We start from the raw sequence: 24,284 nt of genomic DNA, 5'->3' as shown, positions 1-24,284 counted from the left end.
CAGCAAAACCAGAAAAGTTGCCATTTGCGGAGCATGTCCAATGTGCTGGAATTTTCACAACACATCTGTCGTGGGTATTACTCTCTCCACTTACACAGAAGGAAATCAAAGCCCAGAGAAGTCTGATCACTTTCACACAATAGAGTCAGATCCTCAGTCTGTCAGACTTCACAACACTAGCTCTTAACTGTTTTCTCCTTATGCTTCTCCTTCTGGTCTGGAGGGTCCAACAGAAAAAAATGGAAAGAGCAAGACATTAGCTCGTTGGGGGAGAAATTTAAGAAACCAAGCAATGATAGTGCAACCCAATAAATATCTTAGAAAAATATGCTGGAGGCTCTGGGCGTATAGGTGAGTGTCTGGGAGACCTTAGCAGGTGAGATCAGATCAAAAGTTTGAAAGGTTGTGCAGTAGGCTAGGCCTCCCGACTTTCCCTCCATTTCTCCACCTGTGGATCCGGGGGGTCCAGTCACTACAGATCAGAGACAGAGTTTCACCTCTGGACCACCCCCTCCACCCCCTTGCCTTCTGTTTGGTCTCTCTATTCACTGCTCACCTAAGTTACCTTCTTCCGTCAAAGCTTAGCTCAAGGCTGACTCTCCTCCAAGAAGTCTTCCACCAACTCTGTCTATGCCTGACTAGTCCTCTTTTCAAGCCCCACTGTGTTCATTGATGGTCACTATCATGTGTTTGGCCCTTGGAAACCAAAGCCATCTTTTAATTTGTAATCACTTATTTCACATATAATTCCTTCTCCCACAAGTGGACCGCTCATTTCTTCAGCTCAGTGAATTTCTTACATCACTTGAATTCTAACGTTCCTTGGGTACAGTATCTAATAGCAATAGCATTGATTGAACATGCACCACGTGCAAACCCAATGCAAACATTAAATCTAACTTTTACGATAACCTTGTAAGGTGAAAGTTATCACCTTCTTTGATACTAAGATAAATGTGCTTTTACAGTCCTCCTACAGTTGGCAAATGACAGAGCTGGGATTCGAGCTCAGGACATCTCGATCCAGAGCCCAAACGCTTCATCATGCTTTGCTGCCCCGTGTCTTAGATAAGAAACTGCTGTGAACCTAAGTGCTAAAGGTTCCCAGACAACAGAGTGGTCCAAGACTTCAGCTCCAAGGAAGCAGGAGCCTGAATATGGACTAGTTCTCAAGAGAATCATAAACAGTGAGATAGGAAAGTTTGAAATATGAATAACAAGACAAAGGAATGGGATAAACTTCTTAAATTTTGAGTATTAAATTACTGAAATGGAAGGGATCAAATGCTACTTTTTTTTTTTTTTTTTTTTTTTTTTTTTGGCCATGTCCACAGCATGCAGAAGTTCCCAGGCCAGGGATCAAATCAAAGCCAAGCAGTAACCAGAACCACCGTGGTGACAACTCCAGATCCTTAGCGTGCTGAGCCACCAGGAACTCCCGCTCTATTATTTTTTTGACGAGGACACTAATGCCCAGAAAGGACAGAAGAATTGCTGGAGACCACTGATAGCCAGAAGGGTGGGATTTTAGACTCTGAAAGGTGCAATTTCTCTTTTGGTGCAGAAGAGAAGTTTCAGAGTTTCAGGGAAATCAGAGAAACTTTGAGATACTATAACATACAGTTTCCAGTTGCTTCTTTTCTTTTTTTAAATGCTTCACAAGAAATCCAAATGCAAATCACAGACGGGGACATCATAATGTTTACACTCGGTGGTAACTGAAATGTACATATGACTGGTGCCACCAAACAGCTGCTGGATATAAAACAAAACACATCTCTAACTAGTAGTGCTGATGGAAAGATAGTTGTTACAGATAGAGCTAAGCAAGGTGCATCTGTTCTACCCTTAGAGTTCACCAACATCCCAAGGAAGATCAAACACTTCCATATGATCTATGCCATAAACACACTCTATGGCTCCCATTCACCTTCTGTTCTTCCAGTGTTTTCCATCAGTACGTACTATTGTTATGCCTCTTTCTGTGCTTACAATATTTTACTTCCAAAATTAATTAGGAAAGATTATTAACCAAGAAACCTAGCTGCCAATATGGCCTCATCCTATATGTTCTTGACGTAGAGATTTAGAAAGATATAGTAAAAGAAAATACCTGGTAAGTAATTATGAGTTGAAAAACAGACACTTGGGCTGGTATGAAAAGAATCATGCCAAGCAAAAATAGTTTGGTTTTGGTCTGGCTATGTACATTATGTATACCTCAAGGCCGATATAATCCAGATTTATTTCCCACGTGGGATATATCTCTGCATTTCCCTCAGTTCAGATCTTCTAAAAGCAACCAGAAATCATTACTTGTTTTTCCTCACATTTATGTAAAATATTAACTTAAAATGACTTTCATGTCTATTTCCTTATTGTCCCCTGCGATAGCATTTTGAAGAATGAGCAGCACAGGATAGCTATGAGTGGGTCTATAAACCAATAAAATAGAATAAACATCAGGCCCTGATCACCAGACCCATTCTTAATGCCCCCATATTGCATTGTGCCCCCTCCCATTCCACTGCACAATTTTAACTCTGAGCTCAGCCCCGTTTCCTACTTAGCAAGTTTAGAGTTTTTTTTTTCCCCCTCATGCAGCTGTTGTATATTCATGACTTTAAATGAATCCTGATGATAGCTTGAGAGAAACTTGATTAGACAGTTCAATAGCCTGCAAATTATTCATTGAAGTCCAAAGCAAAATGAAAAGTTGTGGCTATTATGCATCCTGATTCTGCTGCTTCTTTTTAATTTTACTACAGATAACTGAGAATTCACAGAATTTTGTGATATTATTAAAATTTTTCAGTGATTGGTTTTTGTGGAATGTCATTAAAATAGTGTAATTGAAACAAATGCAATGTAAACTTACATCAAAATTCTAAATATAAAAAATAAAATATAAGCACACAAAAAAGTCTAAATATATAGCTGTTGGTGAGTGCTTCATATCTTAAAGGTTCTGGTAGAAGATCTAGTAGTATGGTAAAGAATAAAGAAAAACAGCAAAAACTATCACAACATTGTAAATCAAGTATAATTCAATAAAACTTAAAAAAAAATAATACAGAAAAATTTTAAAAAGAAAGAGGAAAATGATTATTTAAAAACAGGTCTCACAGAGTTCCCACTGTGGCACCATGTGATTGGTGGTGTCTTGGGAGCGCTGGGGAGCAGGTTTGATCCCTGCTCCTGCACAGTGGGTTACGGATATGGTGCTGCCACAGTTGCGGTTTAGGTGGTACTACCACTCGGATCTGATCCCTGGCCTGCGAGCTCCATATGCTGAAGGGCAACCAAAAAAAGAAAAAGAGAAAAAAAAAAAAAAAAAAACAACCAAAACTCCAAAATAACATTTCTCCATGATAATAGCTGTAAAACCACAAGATTATGGCTAAAATGTACAGAAGGAATTTTAAGTCCAGTCTTTGGCCAAAGTCCCTTTTGATGCAAGGGATTTTTTTTCCCCTTTGATTTCTACTGCAAAAATGTGAAAAACATTTCATGGTATCGAAAACAGATGTTCATAAGGGAAATTGTGGTCAAGAAGGATTGGCATCACCTGTGTAAATGTATCCAAGTGCTGTCTCAAAGAGAAGCACAGCAATGTGGGCAAATAGATGCTTCCTAAAGAATACTTGTCCGGGGGACGTAGTTTTCGTAATATCTGTGTATTAGTTTCCTAAGGCTGCTGGAACAAATTACCACAACCTGGGTGGCTTAACAAGACCAGAATTTATTCTTTCATAGTTCTGAAGGCCAGAAGCCCAAATCAAGGGGTGGGCAGGGCCAGGCTTCCTATGGGGCCTCAAGAGTCCACATCTGGCCTCCTCCAGCTTTGGTGGCTGCCTGGCTGCCTGGCTGCCTTCCCTGATTTGCTCCCACTCTGCCTTCCTGGTCACATGGCCTCATCCTCTCTCTCTCTCTCTCTCTTTTTTTTTTTTTTTTTTTTTTTTTAAGGGACGCATCCACAGCATATGGAGGTTCCCAGGCTAGGGTTCCAATCGGAGCTGCAGCTGCCAGCCTACACCACAACCACAGCAATGCAGGATCCAAGACAAGTCTGCAACCTACACCACAGCTCACAGCAATGCTGGATCCTAAGCCCACTGGCCAACGCTGGATCCTAAGCCCACGAGAAAGGCCAGGGATCGAGCCTGTGACATTCTCTTTTGTGTGTCTTTTCTTCTGTGTTTGTCTCTCAAAACTCCCTCTGATAAGAATACATCTGAGTGCATTTAGGAATGAGCACTTCCAGGGTGAGTGCCTCCACTCAAGATCACTCACTTAATCCCATATTTTGCCATTTAAGTCAACGTTCCCAGTTTCCAGGAATTTGATGCAGGATCTTTGGGGCTCCTTTATTTGGCCTATCATAAAATGTATGGTGAAACCATATGATAGGGCCTCCGATCTCCCCAAGTTAGCCCTTGACTGGTTATTACCCATGTTATCAGTAGCCAGTTCTGAACACGTCTAAGGAAGTCTCTCTTATCTGAACTTATGCAGGATATCAGACTCACTGTTACGTGGTGAACTGGGATGAAAAAGAGGAGGTGGTGTCAGTATTACCTGTGCAGGTAGAGCCCACAAATGCTGCTAGTAACAATCCTCCATGACTCCTGCTCACTGGGTTGTGTTTGCAACAGGTGCAGAGAAATTCTCGGAGTCAGTGATTAATTAATAGAATATCTTTCTTGGGAAATACAGATATTCTAGAAGAGTGGTTGAGGTGAAACATGAGCAAGTCAACTCAAATCAATTCATGGAGATAGCTGAAGCCCAAATAACCACATTTGGGGACAATAGGCATTTAACTACCCCAATTTAAAAGGTCTTTAAAATGAGAAGGCAGGAACATAAGATACTTGCAGTGAGATACTGAGTAATAGATGAGAACATCAAGGCGAGGCTGAGTTCTCATGGCTTGTGGACCTGATGCCTGAGAACGACCACAGTTCTGGCTGGTTTGCACCTTTCCAGGCCTTTCTATATGATATATTTTTTTGTGCTTTGATTTCCTTAGTTTGCAAGAACTGTGGTCTGAATGTCTGTGTCCTCCCAAATCTCACGTCGAAATTCTAAGGCCTCGTAAGATTGCATTAGGGGTGGGGCCTTGGAGAGGCTATTAGGTTATGAGGGTGGAGTCTTCATGAATGGGATTATAAAAGGGCCCCGGAGAGTTCCCTGAGCCCTTCCACCACGTGAGGATACAGTGAGAAATCTGCAACCCAGAAAAGGGCCTTCGCCAGAACCTGACCATGCTGGCAACCTGAACTTGGACGTCCAGCCTCCAGAACTGTGAGAAGTAAATGTTTGCTGTTGATACGCCACCCAGTCAGTGGTATTTAGGGATGGCAGCCCAGACAGATGAAGACAGCTTGAATCTAGATGATTCTGCTCCAGTCCACACTGGTCTTTCCCTTTAAAAGGGAGGTGGAACTAGGAGTCAGAAGACTGTGCTAACTGCAGCTCGCAAACAATCCCTTCCCTTCTTTTGCTCTCAACTTTTTCATCTGTAAAATGGAAAACCATGTTGATATCAATCTCGCAGGATTAGTATGTCTACCGAACAAGAGAGCACACAAGAAGTGCCTTTTAAACTGGGCTTATGTAAATAGTATTCCAGTCTTCGCACCACGTGGTTATGCTGCCTGGTCTTTTGTCTTTAGCATTCAGTGCAGTGCTTGGGTTACATGGTCTTGCATTTTTTAAAATAGTATTTTTCCCTTCCACCAGGATATTCAGTGTTTAAGGGCACAGACCATGTATCACACATTTTCTGTACCCACTTTTGTCTAACAGTGGCAATGTCCCTGGGCCAGCAGCAATAGCTGAGCAAATTCTTATCTGGATAGAGATAAGAATTTTGGCTATGTGTGGGATTTTGACAATTGCTCTTTGCTTTCGGGTAAAATTCTCACACTGTGATGTACAAAGTGATCACCCAAGGAGTTTGTTAAACATGACCATTCCTTGACCCCAACCCAACAACTCTATGTTAGTAGGCATGGAACAGGGACCAGGAATCTGCATTTTAAAATTAAATCCAATAACATGGCTTACTAATTAATTATGTTCACAGTGTGCTATCTTTTAAATAAGTAAAAGCATCAACAACAGAGAAAACACACTCTTGATAGTCACAGATCTTGTGAGAAATCTGAGTAGGTAATTTTGTAGTAAACAATAGATTTACATGCACCATTTAGATAGATGCCTCTTTGTCTTGTTATGTAATTCTGTCTGGTCTAGCGCTTTATCACTGCATATGTGTTTTGATGACATTGCAAAGGAGGGTGGTATATCCCATTCACTCTGGCAGACACATTATCTGCTCCTTGACTAAGACTTTATCCTCATCATGACTCTTGTCTTCCCAGCTGACAGTGTGCCTGGACCTTTTGCAGGTGTCACAGTTCTAGCTAACTGTTAGAGGTGTCACAGTTCTGCAAGCTTCACGGTTCTTGGCCAGGAGTGCTGGCCAAGCAATCCAATTACATCCATGCAGCTGTCGTTTGCTTAGAGTAGACTCTGAATTCTGTCTGTCTTTCTCTTTTCCTCTTTCTCTCTCTTGCTCTCGTTCACAACTAGATTCACATGTAATCTCACAGCCTCAATGATTCTGAAGAAGCCTCAGGAGAAACAGGGCACTAGGAGCAGACGAGGAGCCAATAATTCAGATTTCTCTTTATCAACTAAGTCCTATTTGTTGAACTAGAAGCGAGGAAGTTGTTTAAAAGCTAGGTAGGCATCAAAAAGTGCAAATAAAAGGTGTTCTTGGATGGGAGGAAATTAAATCTGGGGTTTGTTCACTTGAAAACTGTCCCAGAAGTTTGACTTTGGAGCTGTGTTGAATGTGGTGCTGACATTCTGAGCAGAACACACTGGAAGATCCAGGTCCCATTGTGCACCAGCCCCTGCGCCATGTGCTGTGCACGGTGACCGCATTTATTCCTGGTCATCTGTTCTCATGTCCTGCCCCCAGCAATGCCCCTCGGGTGCCTGACTTTCATTATGTTATATTTTACATAATAAGTGATTATATTCCCATCCAAACGGCCAACTGCTATTTCCATTCAAAAATCATCTTTGGAGATTTGGATGTCATTAATTAAACATTTTAGGCACAGAGTAGGGCTATTGAAGACAAGGATGGTACACAGAAATTAGATGTGAGACATTTCTTACTAGGATTTTCAAGTCGAATTTGCATGTTATAGACAAGAAGCTGCTAAGTTGTCTCTATCAGATTTAGAATAGCATATGGATGAAAGTCGGCGTGAGCCTCACCACCCGAGCCTTTGTTAATTAGTGATGGGGGGAAATGAAAACGCCAGGGCACATCATCCTTTCATTTTCTCTAGCTAAAGGAGCCAGCCAGTAAACTGACAGTGATCTTGGAATTCTTGTTTCTAGATTGACAAATGTGCCATAATGTTAATCATGGTATATAGTGTGTAATCGTAATAGTATGTAATGTGTATGATAATAACATATAGTGTGTATATCAGTTAAAGAAGGGCTTCGTTATGGCAAACATCATACTCAAGAGGTGAGAGATTGGTGTGAAGATAAAGGAAGAAGAAGATCAAATAATCTTAATAGAGGACTTAAGCCCTGAAAGACCCCCGAAGAATGTGTTCCACCGCGACTTACATTAAATCTTGAGTTACTTGTCTGCCTGGATCGTTTTTCTGCCAGTAGGTCTTTGACTGTGTGCTTCACTCTCACGCCTTGATACACCCTTTTGCTGTAGTCTCCTGGGACTTGAGCAAATGAAATAGTTAACAATCAAATGTGAATGGCATGATTAAGTTAATCTCTCTAGGGACATATTCAAGGGCTAATGATTGTGATGCTATTTTTTCATTAGAATGATAGACTTGAATTTGAACTGGCTTCAGCAGAGGTCGTTGAGTCCTACCCCCTGGTCCTTGATAGACACTGATCCAAGCTTTGCTGAAGTTAAAGAAACACTATTCCATTTTTACACAACCGCTCCTCAAAGTTTGCTCTTTTTTGTACTCTTGATTTGCCAATATTTACTCTAGAAAAACTGACAATTTATGCTTTAATTGCAAGACTAGGGATTGGATACAACTTGAGATAATGCTTAGGACATGATGCAGAGGTTAGAATTGCATGATTTAGATTACAGACTGACAACATTCCTGCTTCATCATATTTCTACCTGATGTAGCTGAGCTGGACTGCTTTAAGAGGATAATATTCTAAAGAAGAAACTTTTGTTGTCTGTTCACTGCACTAAATTTAATTTTGTTTTGTTTTGTTTTGTTTTGTCTTTTTGCCTTTTCTAGGGCCAATCCTGTGGCACATGGAGGTTTCCAGGCTAGGGGTCTAATCGCAGCCACAGCCGCCAGCCTACCCCAGGGCCACAGCAACTCGGAATCCGAGCCGCATCTGCGACCCACATCACAGCTCACGGCAACGCCGGATCCTTAACCCACTCCACTGAGTGAGGCCAGGGATCAAACCGCAAACTTATGGTTCCTAGTCAGATTCATTAACCACTGAGCCATGACAGGAACTCCAAATATTTTTAATTTTTGATAATACATTAGTTCAACATGAAGAGTTACTGCTTTGAAACTAGGCTAAGGATAAAGGAAGAGTCATTCCTTCAATTAACAGATATTTACTGAAGACCTACTACATGCACTGACTGAGGATATTACTGTGGTTGGTAGTTTACATGTATTATTATTTCATTTGATCCATTTTACAGATGAAGAAACTGAGGTCTGGGGCTAAGTTATTTGTCAAGATCTCATAGCTGCTAGGAAGCAATTAAAGTGGATTCAGAATTAGGTCAGACTGTAGCTCTAATAATCACAAAAATCTGCTCTTTTCACCATGAGGTACTTACAGAGAGAGTAGTGGACTATATAGAGAAATATTTCCTCAAGGTTCTAAAATTGGCAACACTGCTTCGAGGGATAGTGAGCTCATTTTCACTGAGGATGCAGTCAAGCAGTGACAAAAAAACCCTTTTGTTTGGACTATTATAGAAAGCATTTGAGCACTGAATTAGTATGTGAACTAGAGAAATTGTTTTCTAACTCTTGAACTCATTCTATAGTAGGTTAGATGGTTTCAAATAATTTTAATTGAGGTGTTACTGGCTTACCAGCAGTTTCAACTGGCATAGAACTCAGCATCAATGGGTATACTAATAGAATATACTGACATAAATGTATTAGGCATAGGACCAAAAATCTTCTCTAATCTAGCTGATTTTATAGGTGGTCTAGTATTGACTTATGAGTCAAATCTCATTACAAAAAGAATTAAAAGAAGGGAGAAAGGAGAAAACCCAAACCAAAACGAAAGGTAGAGTGGTGCATTGGATTAAATACAAACTGTCTGTACAAAATTAAGGAGGGAAAAAAAAAATCTAGGTTCTAAGACAATTGATTATTTCATTCAAATATAGCCACACACAACCTGATTTTAGCAAAACAAAGTTATTTGACTGGTCCTTTGGGTCTTATTTTGACAGGATGTGGTCTATATATTTTTTAATTAAAATAAACTTTTAATTTTTTATATCTTTTAATTAAAGTATTTCTTTCAAATTAGACTCAGATTTAAAGCTTAACAGTCAAAATATTTTGTCCAAAGGAATCCAAGTGTTGCTCTTAGAATTGCGTGTGATGCCTTATTATTATTATTATTATTATTTTTGAAAAGCCTAAGGCTACGTTTACTCATCAATAATTTGTTGAGTATTTTTTATGCGTCAGGCATTGTGTCAGAGCCAGAGTTACAAAATAACATGCTATCAAGTGGTAGGAGAGAAATACTTTCAAATACTTATGATGCAAATGTGCTAAGCACAGCAACAGAAACATGCCAGAACAGAATACTCAGAAAAACACAGAGCCTGTCAGTTCCTCATGAGGGTGGGGAGGGAGTTAGGGAAGAAGGCAAGATGACAGAAGGAGGTAAGAGGTGTGTGTGATGGTAAATAGGGAAGAATATTCCAGGGACAGAGGGCAGCACGGGCAAAGGCCTGGGGGCAAGAAAAGAAAAAGGGAGAAAATGAGTTGGGTTTTGGGGGTAGGGGGGGAGGTTGGAAGAAAGGAAATGGACAGGGCTCAGTCATGAAATTCCTTGTGGGTGAAGGAGTCTGGACTTCATCCTGTCGGCAATGAGCCATCAGAGGCTTCTCAGAGTGGGAGTGGTGTGGCTGGATTTGCATTTTAGATAGATTTTCCTGGCAGTTGTATGAAGGGTGGGTTTAAGAATCCCCCAGGCCCAGGGAGAGCAGTCAGAAGGATTCTAAGATAATTCAGGCAAGAGTAGTGGGGTCTGAGTAGGGGTTAATAGGGGGCCAAGGAGAGGACAGATTGGGAAATTATTTAGATGTAGGAGAGAAAGGAGAGGGAAGCTTCACGGGTGAGTCTCAGGCTTCTGCCGTGGGATTTGTCTGGGTTCATAACTTTCAGAGCCATCATCCTGTTGATGGTTATGAAACCAGGAAAGGGCATGAAGTCTCTTAGTGGAGTGTTTGGAAGGTTGAGGGTTTGAAAGGTAGAGTCATAAAATGGTGCCTATAGGAACTGTATGTACGTGGCCTATTGGGATAAACAGACCAGGCTACTCCCAATGGCTGAGAGGATCAGTATCTTGGGACCTCCTATGATGCTGATTCCTGACACAATGGTTGGGAAGCTCTGGACTCAGTGGTTAAAGATGGAAGCCTGCGGAATATCCGCATCTGAAGACGTGTTGGAGGAGAAGGAGAGAACCCTAAGGAAGAAGAAATGGTTGGAGAAGAACCAGTAAAAAAAAAAAAAAAAAAACAAAAAACGGGAATTAGGCATCACAGAATTTGGGGGAAGAGATTTCAAGAAAAAAGGAAAAAGGATGAGATACAGCAAAATTGTCCAAGAAGAGAAGGACAGCAAAGCATCCACTGCTTTCAACTCCATGGTTGGTGTTGACTTAGCAAGAGTAATTTTGGAAGCGTGGGATAACAGGAAGCCAGGTAATAATGTCAAGTATAGAGGGGGAGACAAGGTGAGAGACCACTTCTTCTTGAAGTTTGAGTGAGTCAGGGAAGCAAGAGACCGGATAAAAATTGGAGAGAAATACAAGTTCTCTTATATAAGAGGTTTTCTTATATCTTTAGATCTATTTAATGAATTCATGGATAGGAGATATTTGAGCTTATTTGAACAGGAAGAGGGAGGGACCAAAGATTTAGGAAAGAGGGAGAAAATGATGGAAAGAGATCTTAAAGAGGAAGTGAGAAATTGGGGTTAAGGGCACAAGTCTCAACCTCCAAGCCTCATATAAAGAGGGGTGTGGCTAGATGGTATGGCCAGTGACTCATACACCAGTGTCCATCCAGCAGCCTAGAGTAGGAGAGCCACCCAAGTATTAAAGGTCAGAACAAGGCAGTAGTCCAAGCCAGATAGAAAAGTCAAAGTGAAAATACACACCAGTGATCCTCAGAGTGTGAATCCTGGGCCAGGAGCATTAGCATTGGCTAGGAATGTGATAAAAGTACAGATTCTCAAGTAGGAACTGAGCAAGATGGACTGAAATAGGAACTTTACGGATGGACCCAGCAATTTTTTTTTCCCTGACTTAGTGTTTAAAATTAAAGTATAGTTGATTTACAATGTTGTGCCAATTGCTGGTATAAAGCAAAGGGATCCAGTGTGTGTGTGTGTGTGTGTGTGTGTGTGTGTGTTCCCTTTCTCTTTCTTTTTTTTTTTGTCTTTTTGCTATTTCTTGGGCCGTTCCCGCACCATATGGAGGTTCCCAGGCTAGGGGTCGAATCGGAGCTGTAGCCACCGGCCTACACCAGAGCCACAGCAACGCAGGATCGTTAACCCACTGAGCAAGGGCAGGGACCAAACCCGCAACCTCATGGTTCCTAGTCGGATTCGTTAGCCACTGCGCCACGTCGGGAACTCTCCCCCTTTCTCTTTCTTATATTATCTTCCATCATGGCCCAGCAATTGTGTTTTTAAAAGCCCTTCAAGTAATGAAGTTTGAGAACCAGAGATATACATAAGAGTAAGGATTTTATGCATTTCTCGTGAAAGTAAGGGGAAACTCCAACCTAGGCACATCTAGCCGAGTATAAAGGGGACATATGGCTGATTGGTGGTGGTGTGGACTTAGATCCAAGGAGTTTGGGGTGGAAGTTGAAGATTTCCAGGTTGATCCTTTGTGTGTTTGCAGGCAGTCTTGGTTTCACTTTTTTTCTGAAGGGCTTTTCAGTTGATGAGTTCAATCTGAATGACCTATTCATTCTTTTATGAGCATGCCAAAAAGCCTAGAGGAAATACACCTATTCTAAATAAGTTTAACAAATAATGCCATGGTGACTAATGGAGGAATAAAGTTCATCAGGTAGCAAATAAGCAGCTCAAAACTTCTGAAATTTTGCCATAAAACAATCCATCTTATGTACCAGTTGACACCAACTTTAGTGCAAGGTATGGGGCTATATGCCACAGGGGATGCAAAGTAAGTTTAGAACATACAACAGATGTCTTCAAAGAGAGAGAAATAAGACATTCACATGTGAAGGAGTAGGGGAGGGGGAAGAGTATATGTTTGTTTGTTGATGAAAATCTTGTGGGAAGGGATGGGATTTAGGCTGGATTCAGATGGATGTGGATAAGTTAGGAGGAAGGAGAAAGGCCTTGTAGACATTAGGCATGACATGAGCAAAGCAGAGGTGGGAAAGAGCAAGGCACATGGAGGAAGGGCAAAGATCTAGGGTAGTTCGTTAATGGATTGAAATGCCATCAATACATAGATGATGTTCAAATGGATATCCCTAGCCTAGACCTGTCCTTGACCTTATATTTGGATGACCATTTTACTCAGATGTCTAGTGGACATTTCAAGGTCCACATGCCCACATCTGAAACTCCATTCTTTGCCCTGTACTTGCTTGTCTGGAACCTTCCTATCTCAGTGGATGGCAACTCCATCCTTCTGGTTGCCTAGTCCCAAAGCTATAGAATTATTCTTCGTGCCTCTCTTTCTCCCAGATTTCACAGCATCCTTTAGGAGTTTTTGACGGTACCATCTATAAACAGACCCAGAATCTGCTGTCTTTTCTCTACCTCCCTTGCTAATATCAATGTACAATCAACTGGATTGTCATCTCTCACATAGATATTGCAGGCCCTTCCAACTGATCCCCTTGCTTCCACTTTTCCCCCATCCTGTCCATCTCAACACAGCAGCCAAGTGATCCTTTAAAAAAGATCCAGTTGCCTCATTCCTCTTCTCAAAACTGTACGATGGCTCCCCACCTTACTCAGAGTAAAAGCCAAGGTCCTTACAATGGCCCTACATAACCCTGTTCCATCATCCCTCTGATCTCATCCTGTAACCCTCTATTGTACTCCATTCAGTTTCTGAGATGCATCAAACACACCATTTCTGCTTTTGAACCTCTGCACTGGCTGTCCATTTGATCTGGAATCTTCTTCCCCCAGTTATCCACATGACCTAACCCCCTTGTTTCCTTCAAGATTTGGCTCAAATGTTTTTTTCTCAATCGGAACATATATAAGTTGTACCTTCCCTACAAAACCTTCCTAAAGCCCCTTGCTTTTTCTCCATATGTAGCACTTGTCACTTTATAATGTCTTTATTTATTCAGCATATTGTTTATTGTCTGTCTTTTCCTTGCTAGAATGTAGGTTCTATGAGGGCAGGGATCTTTGCTTCTTTTACTCAGTGAAACATCTTAAGTACCAAAGCCCAGAATAGTGCCTGGCACTTAGTAGGTCAGTAAATAGGTTTTGACAGCATTTTTCTTTTTTGGTTGAGAATAATGGAAAAGTTGAGGGTCTTGAAAACCAGGCTGTAAAAATTTATGATTTATGCTGTCAGTGAAGGAAACCACTCATCTTTTTGAACAGGGGAATATTATGACTTTAATTCAGAAAGATGTAGAATTTTTGGGGAAAGATTAATCTGAGGGCAGATCTTAGTATGTGTTGAGGGTGAGGAAGCAGAGAGGATGGGAAGTGATAAAACAGTTAGAAGCTAACCAGAAACACGAGAAATGACAAGAGAAGGGCAGATGTAAGAGACCTTTCAAAGAACACAAACACAAACACATACATACACGCAATAAAAAAGACTACCATAATTAGGAAGAGAAATCAAGGTTAGGAAGAGGGTTAATTTTGATGTGGAAAGGAGTTCAGTTTTGAATATGTTGACTTTGAAGTTGTGATGGTTTAATCAAGGGAAAATATCTATAGATAGAAGGAGAATTTTGATGAGGGTTAGAATTATACATTCAAGAAACATGGAGTGACTGGCCAATGGCAACCTGCTTTACAGAGAACTCTACCTGATATTCTGTGATAATCTACATAGGAAAAGAATTTGAGGAGTTCCCGTCGTGGCGCAGTGGTTAACGAATCCGACTAGGAACCATGAGGTTGCGGGTTCGGTCCCTGCCCTTGCTCAGTGGGTTAACGATCCGGCGTTGCCGTGAGCTGCGGTGTAGGCTGCAGACGCGGCTCGGATCCCGCGTTGCTGTGGCTCTGGCGTAGGCCGGTGGCTACAGCTCCGATTCAACCCCTAGCCTGGGAACCTCCATATGCCATGGAAGCGGCCCGAGAAATAGCAACAACAACAACAACAACAAAAAAAGACAAAAAGACAAAAAAAAAAAAAAAAAGAATTTGAAAAAGAATGGATGTGTGGCCATGTATAGCTGAATCACTTTGTTGTAGAGCAGAAATTATGACAACATTGTAAATCAACCAGATTTCAATATAGCTTTAAAAAATGAAACATCTTTAAAACTCTGGTAATGAGAACTATGGAAATAAAATTCTTCAAGGAAGTCTCCAAGGAAGACTAGCAAGAGGGAGTGGAAATCCCAACACTGAGCCTCGGGAAAAGGCTATAGTTCTGATGCCTGGGAGAAGGCAGGGGCCAGGGAAGGTGAGGGCAGGAGGAGTGGGCAGAGGGCAGAAGATAGGTAAGTGATGTAGATGTAGGATGTAGCAGAGTGGTAGCAACTGGAAAATGAAGGAAAGAGAGAGTGTAGAGAAAGAGAAATGATCAGTGGTGTCAAGGACTTGGCACCTAGCAGGTACTCAATAAATAATTGTGGAGTCATTAAAATGCCTTAGAGAATTTGAGGAAAATGAAGGCACAGAAAGATAGGGTTTGGAAACATGGCAATCTTTAGCATGTGCGGGAGAGCAGCTTCACAAGAGGTGGGAATGAAATCTTTTCACGGGAGCATGCGTGGTAAGAAAATAAGGACAATGGGGATAACCCAGGCTCTGAAGCAAAAAAAAAAAAAAAAAAGCAAATACATTTTACACAGCATATAAGGTGGATTTAAATAAATTTTAACTGAGAGATGGAACCTAGTACAAATTTTTAAACTATTCCCTAGTACAAATTCTTTAAGCTATTTCAGAATTTCAGAATTCTGAAAGTTCCTTAGCCTACTCTATGCTCCTCTTTTTTTTTTTTTTTTTTTTTTTTTCCCCAGAGGAGTTATATTTAGAGTTTAAAAGTGTTGGCAGTATTCTTACTCCAAACATTCTCCCTCAGTGCATTGTGTCTATTTAAAGAATCCACACCTGCATAAACCGGGAGATGCTTAAGAGTTTTTATTCAAATACTCTAGATACAAACTTGCATTCAGATCAGTTGTTGAGAAAACAAAGATATGTGTTTCTGGGGAGAGAGCAGAAGCCAATGTATTAGTAAGAATGAATTAGCCTTAAGAATTCGGGAAAAAAATTTGTGCTGTAGTATTGTAACCATGTACATGCAGCAGATTGCCTCAGTCATGCCCTCTCCTCATTCCCGCTTACTCTGAAGAAGAATTGGGCTCATAGTAAATTTAAGGATGCTGTTGCTTTAATATTGTTTCTGAAAATTAAATATTTTCTCCATCAAATCAAACTCATATATTCTGAAATTGGCTATTTAAAATGTAGGAGACCTCCTAACCCGTATTTGGTTATGAAATGTCAAAGACATTTATGATATTAGAAGCACGTTATTTTACTGCTTTTGATGACAGTCTCTGGAATACATTTTCTGGCCTTTTAAATTCTGTGGAGCCTCTAAGCAGATGCTTGTTACATCACGTAAGGGAATAAAGAGAGAGTTGAAAAGAAAAAAGCAAATAGAAAACAATGCATATTTTGAGTTACGTCATTAGACAATGGTAAAATTAAGAAAATAGACGATGTCTCTCTGAATTGTAGTCCCACATAGTGTGAAAAATAGGCACACTCTCACTCAAGACAGAGGAGGATAAAAATCCTGCATGATGGATTATTGGTTGACAGCATCCGCGTTTGTTCCGTTTCTCTGCCTGTCAGGGAAGTGCCAAGAATGAGGTCCAGACAGGCCAGTGGCAGCAGAGCGGGCTCGCCCACCATGTGGTTCAGGTGCCAGCTCTGGGGCTGTGGGCACCCTCTTCTCATCCCACTAACCCAGCTCAGCCTGTCTGGCTGAGGACCAGAGCCCTCTCCCGAAGAGGAGGCAGATCCCTACAGAGCAGCTGGCAGCCCTACACTCACTAGAGCCTCGGCATTTGCGGTTCTGCTTCTGATCTGGGAAAATGCTATCACGCTCGTTTTATTTTGGGAAACCTCCAGGAGAGCATAAGGAAAGACAAGTTTGGCAATTAACCTTGACATACTCAGTATATTAATTAATATATACGATTTATGACATTTTACATTAGAAATAAAGACCAAAACTTTTTAAAAAGTGGGGCCAAATTAGGGAACATGTTAGGATTTGGTGGAAGTTTGGTTTCCCCATACCATAGGCATCCCCCGTCCCCTCCCAGTAGCCACCCCCTCTCGCGCCTTTTAAGCCTCAGAGCTGGATCCAAAATGTAGCCCTTCTGTCAATAACCAGCTCCATACTGCAGGCGATAGATGCTTGTATGGCTTTTTTTTAATCTTTTGAGATTAGACTTAAAAATTTTTTAATGTAAATTTTAATTTTCCTTTCAAGCTACTTGACAAAGCTTTTACGGTATATTTCTTCTGACATCATTTATTAACATACAAAATACTAACTTTTACTCTCAGATGTGTTCCTGAGAGGATCTACTCTGTGTTGACACTAACATTTGTATCCTCAGAGCAAACAAACTGGGAAAGATCTATATACAGTTTAGATTCATGAAATAACAGCTCTTCCTTACCATGTGCCCTTGGAAAGTCCTTCTTTCTTAATCTTAAGAGCAAGATGCATGAATAAAAGATATTTCAAGTTCTAGATGAATGTAGATTCTTCTCCTGCACTTTCCTTACCACTGAGGGCTTACCGGGAGTTGTATTTCACATAAAACTTCCCCACACTGGAAAAAGAATGCTTTGATATCCAAGTTCTCATTTCATAAAAATAATGTTCAATAGAATTGATTGTTCAGAGAACATAATTGCTTCATAGCAAAATAAATGTAACGATTAGTAATTAAATGAGATGAGAATTATGAAAATGTCAAGAATTCTAAATTGTCGGTCTCTGGTCTGTTTGTACACATTTATATGTTCCAGCTAGAGTTAGGTATGTTATGACTCTGTGATGTCAAAAATAAACTTTAGGATTATTAAGGTTTTAAAACGTTTAAAGTAATTGATATTAACTCACCACTTTCCATTCTGGATGGTTCTGGTGAATTTCTTTCTTGATGGCAATGTAGGATTTCTGGTGAATGGTGTATTTTCCTTGATAAGGGAGCCTGGTCTCCTGGAAAGGTCAGCCTGATTCTAATGCGAAAGGCTTCTGTACACGGTAGTGATGCTTCAGAAATGACTTGCTTTAGATTTGATTAAATGCAAATCCTTTGGTGTCTGTTTCTCTACAATTTGCATCCCCAATGGAGATCATATATGAAGGTACTTCTTTCTTCCCCAAGAGGATTTTTATTCAGTAACAATGAGTTTCCATTAGGAACAAACTCTCTTAAATGTTTAGTATGGAAACAAGGAATCCATTATTTGTTTTAGGAATAGCAGTGGCATTTTCTATCCATTTAATATAGAGTTAGGTTTTAAAAAATAGTATGTATGAAAAAGCCGTATTTCCCAGTAGGAAATATAGGATAATACCGAGATTATGAGCATACGATTTTTGAAAATTAGGCATCTTTCAGATACAGAGAGAATTCACGAAGACATTTTTACTTAAGAATAAAAATCAAAATGAACGTCACTTTAGGGTAGCCTTTTATTATATACATAAGTATAATCTATAGCAGAGGTTGCTAAACATGGCAGTTTATCAGAATCACCAGTGAAGCTTATAAATACCTTTGCTCAGCCTCCATCCAATTCTAATTCATAATCTTTTGAAGTAGGACAAAGAAAACTATATTTTAAAATGAGCTTTCTGATTTTTTTTTTTTGACTTTTGTTTTTTTTAGGGCTGCACCTGCGGCATATGGCATATGGAGGTTCCCAGGCTAGGGGTCCAATTGGAACTACAGCTGCTGGCCTATGCCACAGCCACAGTAACACCCAATCTGAGCCACATCTGCAACCTACACCACAACTCACGGCAACGCCATATCCTTAACCCACTGAGTGAGGCTGGGGATTGAGCCAGCAGCCTCATGGTTCCTAGTCAGATTCATTAACCACTGAGCCACGATGGGAAGTCCCCTGATTTTTTTTTTTAAAGATCTTTTTTTTTTTTTTTTTTTTTTTTTTTTTATTTTCTGCTTTAGAGAAAAATTTAAAGAAACCAAATTTGGGGTACTTCCTGATATTTCCCTCATTTCTCTTTACCCACAATTGCTATTTAACCTGATTTCAGTTTTGTCTCCCAGTCCTGAATCGAGTTCGTTCCTGGACACCTTCCTGGTTGTTCTGAATTTGTATAATACTTGGTACTTCAGGTTTTCAAATAGGTAATAGCTAATGGTCCTGAAGGGGGGGCTCTGCATCGCACACCCCTTTCAGACAAATGGAACCCAGACGACAGTGGTTGTGTTCTGTTCTAAGTACGTGTTGGGCTGGGGGTGTGGGGTGGAAATCCTATAAAATTGGATTGTGATGATCGTTGTACAACTATAAAATAATAAATTCATTGAGTAATAAAAAAAAATAAGTATGTGTTGGGGAGCCTCAGAGGTCCTAGAGATGTGCAAAGTTCAGACTGATTTTGTAGTAAAACTAATAAGTTATTTACCTTCGACTATCTCAGTCTCTCATGAACGTCCAGAGGAGTTTTCGAGAGGCTACATGCCCTGTGATATTGTAACAGATTACACAGAGCAGCAGATATGAGAATCTAGCTTTTTTTTTTTTAAAGCCAGACCTTTAGGTGATTTGTAAAATTGTAAAACAGTGCCACCTTTTTCAATAAATTTGTTTGGGGTTTGGAAAGCATAGCTTTTTTTTTTTTTTAAAGTTATTTAAATTATCATGCTTTATGACGGTTATTCTAAGTGATAATAAATATTTTAAAAATTATTGGTTTTAATTTTCAATGCAATGAATGTACGTGGATGTTTCTGGAAGAACGTGTGTGGTTTAAACGAGTTTCTAGTGTTCTAAGGGACAGTAACTTTGAGAACTTTGCCTGTGTTTCTCCCTCCGAGAGAATACACATTTTATGGTTCCTCATTTCTGAAAGAAAACTAAAAACACCAAGTTTGTCTCAATGCCCCAGTTTCTAACAACTATTTCTTTACTCCTTTCAGCAAATGAGAAGGAAGAGAAAAAGCATAACTGAATACTGAGAGTATTTATGTCTTGAACATAGCCAGAGCCCAGATTGGGACTTGAACACATGGTTTTTAAGTTGGTATCACTCATGGAGTTCCTGTCGTGGCTCAGTGGTTAATGAAACCAACTATCATCCATGAGGACAGGGGTTCAATCCCTGGCCTCGCTCCATGGGTTAAGGATCTGGCATTGCCTTAGCTGTGGTGTAGGTCGCAGATGCAGCTCAGATCCTGTGTTGCTGTGGCTGTGGTGTAGGCTGGCGGCTACAGCTCTGATTCGACTCCTAGCCTGGGAACCTCCATATGCCGCCGGTGTGGCTGTAAAAGACAAAAAAAACAAAAACAAAAACAAAAAACAAAACCAATAAAACAAAAAACCAAAACAAAAAACCCAAAAAACCAAAAACTTTAAATTGGTATCACTCATCTGATGCTTGGACTTACTAAGGTTCAGATTCTTTGTGCCTCGGTGCAGAAGGAATTCAGCAAGAGACAAAATGATAGGCAAAAAAATAGATTTATTTAGATAAGACACTTGTGAGAGATGCAAGCAGGCAGGCAAGGAGGGTCTGGCCGAGGATTAGGTGGCTACATTTTTATCATCTGAGGGGAGTGAGGATGAGAAAAGGCTGCTTCTTCCTCTTTCTTGGAGTTGTAGCCCCTCCTTGGTACCTGCTAAGAGAGTATTTGACCCTATAAGGTCAAACTGGGACGGTCAGGGTGCCTATTCAAATCAGCAGAAGGGCGGTCCTTAAACTCCTGCCCTTGGTCTGAACCTGAATGCAGGCCTCACCCCACCCCCCACCCAATGACCTGAGGCATATCTCGCTCTTCCATATCTTGCTTAGCTCTTCCGCTAATCAAGCAAGCCTGCCTCCTCCTAATGGGCCTCTCCAGCAATTATTAACTTACTGTGACCTCCCAAACTAGGTTTCCCTCTCTAGGTCTCTCACTGGGACTTCTGCAGCTACCTGTGTAACTATCCTCCGTCCCCATCACAACCACACTGACCCTATAGCCCGAGATTTGTATCCTCTTTCAAGCAGGCGTGCCCCAGGGGACACCCCAATTCATTCTTTCTTACTCTTTTAACCAATAGCTCTATATTAAAATAGAATATGAAATTGTTAAGTGAAAGCAAATTCTCCAAGCATGTAGATTCTTCACACTGTAGCTTTAAAAGCACTGGAACACTATAAACCTTTCCAGCAGAATGGAGCCCTTTTAAAACACAGATAGAGCACCGATTGCTGACAGAATAAAGCCTAACCTCCTTGGCATGGCATTGGACTTCCTTCCTCTATGATCTGGGTCTGTCCTACCTTTCCTCTTGTCTATCATTTCTTCCCCCCATCCAGCCTCCAACTCAGGGCACAGTTTGGTCCTGGACTACCTGCCTCTAGATAACCTGCATCACTTAACGCAGTCTGTGCCAAATTTACTGACTCAGAATATCTAGCCATCATGCCGGATAATCTGTGTTGTACACAAGATCCATCCCCCGCATTGTGATTCCTAATAAATCCTAAATGTTGAGGGCTCCTGCTCCAGCTCCAAATGATAACTCAGTGGTTTTCAAGATTCAGGACAAATGCTCCTTTCTCCAGGTAGTTTGCTTGAATATTCACCAAGATGGAGTCAATGGCCCATTTCCTGGTGCTTCCCGCTTGAGTCTGTGATGGCACAGATTTCAGGCTGCTTTCCATTCAGGTCAGTGGTTTGCATAGTCATCCCCCACCCCCTCCATCCAGATTCTCTCTCTCTTCTGCTCTGTATTCCCAAGGCTCTCAGTTGTGTTTACGGTGCTGTGCACATAGTAGGTCCCCAGTGAGGGCTGGCCCTGACGAACCCTGCTGCAGAGTCATTCCTTAGAGAGGACAGTTTCTGGGGACCAGCAGCAATAAGCAAGAAAGCACAGCAGAGGGAATTCCGTTATCGTTCATGGTAGAGAAACGTCGTCATAGGTATACGCTTTCTCTTTCCACAACCTGCGTGTAACACCAAAGAATTTATAACCACCTCCCTATAGGCTGGTCCTTTATCCACCACTCAAAGACATGATGATTTTCTAGAAGAAGTTTAACATCTAGTATCCCTGCCGAAGCACTTCAGAGATTAGACGTCACCAGAAGAGCTGAGATGCACTGAAGCCGAGAAATCGATTTGCCATAGATACAGGCTTGAGCTTTAAGATACCCACCAGTACACTCGCTGCATTTGCATAGGACTCCAGAGTTGTTTACATAGAATTAAATACATTTAAAAAGAAATACCAGGACGTTTTGCTTATCCCAAGGAAGCACATCTTCTGCAGATTTGAGCGGATTGTTGTTGCTGGAAGAATGTGGGTTGGTGATAGGTTTTGCCCATGTCTTCTTCGGCTGCCGGTAGGTTCGGAAACACAGCACGCGCAACCAGGTAGGTTGTTGGGTCAAAGTAAGGTCTGATGATGGCCTGGCGAGGCCTGTTAAGAAGGAGGGGAAAACAAAGGCAAGTTTGGGTAGAATAAACACACATCCACATCCCGCAGGCACCATTAGTATTTGTTTCCTTTATCTTGTATGGGGAACACCCCTCAGATACTCCGACCACAACGTTTCTGTATCAGCTTCCCTATTCTTTCCAGGGCCAGGCACCTGCTGTGTGGGTGGCTCCCTCCCGACAGCCTGGCAGGGGCTTCTCTTACAAATTTGCTGGAAGGCAGTCACCGTAGAGGGTAGAGGTGAGGGTGTGGAGGGCAGGTGGCAGGACCCCTGAGCAGACCTGCCAGGGTCGGTGCCCTCTGTTTCTTCTGCCCTGTCTTTGTGCCAAGCCTTTCCTATTCCCAAGGCCTATTTATGAGGGAGGGTGGGAGGGAGCTGTTGAGGCCCAGGGGCTTGGGCTCTACTGCACAGGGCATGGGGGCCCAGGGACCCCCTTCCTCTGAGTGCAGGAGCAGAAGGCAGAAGCAAAATGTGCTGGTAACATGTGAGATGCCTCTTAAATGGAGAAAAGAATGGGCGCTGTGACCTCATTAATATATATTCGGTCTCTGCCCTTGACACAGAGCTTCAAAAACCCTTAGAATTTCCAGGATGATAAGAGCATCACTTGTTCTAATGAGGCTACGCTTCGTGGGCCCCTGGATAACCTCAGAAGAGGGCTGGTCACCAGAAAGACCAGCACATTTGGGGGGCGGCTGTGTGGCTCAGGCACCTTTGGGGGGCGGCTGTGTCCACTCTGGGGTACAAATTCATTTCTGGGTCTGCCCTGTCTGTCAGCTTCACGCTTCGTTGCAGGGGTGGGAGTACAGCGGTTCTGACGAGCAGAGCAGGGCCTTGGCCCCCAGAGTTGCCCTGGGAGGGTGAGGAAGGCTTGAGAAAAGATCTGAGGCACAGGAAGGGCAGGGAAGGTGCTGGCACGGCCACTCTAAGCCAGCTAAATTGTCATTAGCCAAGAGAGGAGGGCGCACTCCTGCGCAGGTGCCTGGGTGCCAGGAGGGGCTGGGGAGAGAATGAAAAGGGGGTTCCCAAATGGGAGGGGATTGACTGTCCTAATGGGAGGGGTGCAAAGGGCACAGCGGAAGAGGGGGATTCGGTGGGGTGGGGGGGTCAGTGTTTCCTCTGCCAGGACATGGGGGTGCAGGGGGCTCTGTGCCCCTGGCGCCCTCCCCGGCACTTGGGGTTTGGAGCAGTGACCTGGCCACTTATCATCCAGTCCTTCTCCATGCAGTCAGTTTCTGGCCTCAAGCAAGCTCTCCTTCAAATCTGAAAACAACTGTGTTGCAAATACCCTGGCCCTGGGTCCAAGGAAGATCGGTTTGGGAGTCAAATGTGGATGGCAGGGTGTTCCCCCTGGAAGGGACATTGGGGGTCAGCAGCCTGTAGTCGTCAGTCTGCACAGGGAAAATGCAGACCCAGACCTGCCAGGTCAGAGTAGTCACCCCCGCCTCATGATGAAATCCATCCTACTCTTGAGTTTGGCACGGCAGCCCCCTGGAATTACAGACATCAGAGGTCTGCAAGTTCCACCCTAGGGAGCAGCTTTGCCTGTGGCAGCAGGACATGCGCCAGGGGAGGTGGCCCTTGGCTGGCGGCGGGGGCCAGATGGGAGAGCCCACGCCTAAGGAAGCCTTTGGGGAGGCAGTTACTTTATGGCTCAGGTGACACCACTTGGAGATGCCCACTGGACTGCCCAGGACGCAGTGGGGTTGCTGACAGCATCTCTGGGGCAGGGGGTGGACGGGTTCATTTGCTGAGCAGTGCGCAGGGGACAAAGAGGGTCTGGGACTCTGCATTTGACATAACAGAAACCGGTCAATTCCCTGAGCCCACTCCCAGAATGCACTGGAGGAGGGGTATAGGAACTGGGGACATGCTGAGCAGGCTGGTTCGGTGGTGCTGAAGGCGAAGGCCTGTCCCTCACATGCCCGACTCCCCAACCTCTTCCTTTGGTGAAAGAGGTGACCCCTAAGTTCATCGACTGTGGACTATGGCATATGAGGGGGAAGAAACAGTGATGGAAGGGACGGAAATAAACCCTCTTCCTACCTGTGATC

At 42.3% G+C, this 24,284-nt stretch overlaps 1 protein-coding gene across 4 annotated transcripts in view; it reads right to left on the bottom strand.

Annotated features, from left to right (window-relative positions):
* POU2AF2 (POU class 2 homeobox associating factor 2) overlaps positions 1 to 24,284 on the bottom strand; it is a 484,987-nt gene that overhangs the window by 22,677 nt on the left and 438,026 nt on the right. For 2 of the 4 annotated variants that reach the window (XR_014815235.1, XR_014815236.1), the window contains one exon: positions 20,246 to 22,211. Coding sequence is in view for 1 of the 4 variants with exons in the window: in XM_005656626.4 (XP_005656683.4) it covers positions 7,666 to 7,775; positions 17,668 to 17,677 (120 nt within the window). In the remaining 3 variants the exon portion in view is untranslated. Of the gene's footprint in view, positions 1 to 7,665; positions 7,776 to 17,667; positions 17,783 to 20,245; positions 22,212 to 24,284 lie in introns of those variants that run through there. The other 2 variants (XM_005656626.4, XM_084976027.1) reach the window with 2 other exon arrangements.

The sequence above is a fragment of the Sus scrofa genome, chromosome 9 (assembly GCF_054392235.1).
Source record: "Sus scrofa isolate SSC_HxYL_T2T_F1_AM1 chromosome 9, Sscrofa_HxYL_maternal_Yorkshire_Landrace_v2.0, whole genome shotgun sequence".
Lineage (NCBI taxonomy): Eukaryota > Metazoa > Chordata > Mammalia > Artiodactyla > Suidae > Sus > Sus scrofa.
This window is presented reverse-complemented; position numbering and strand designations above follow the sequence as displayed.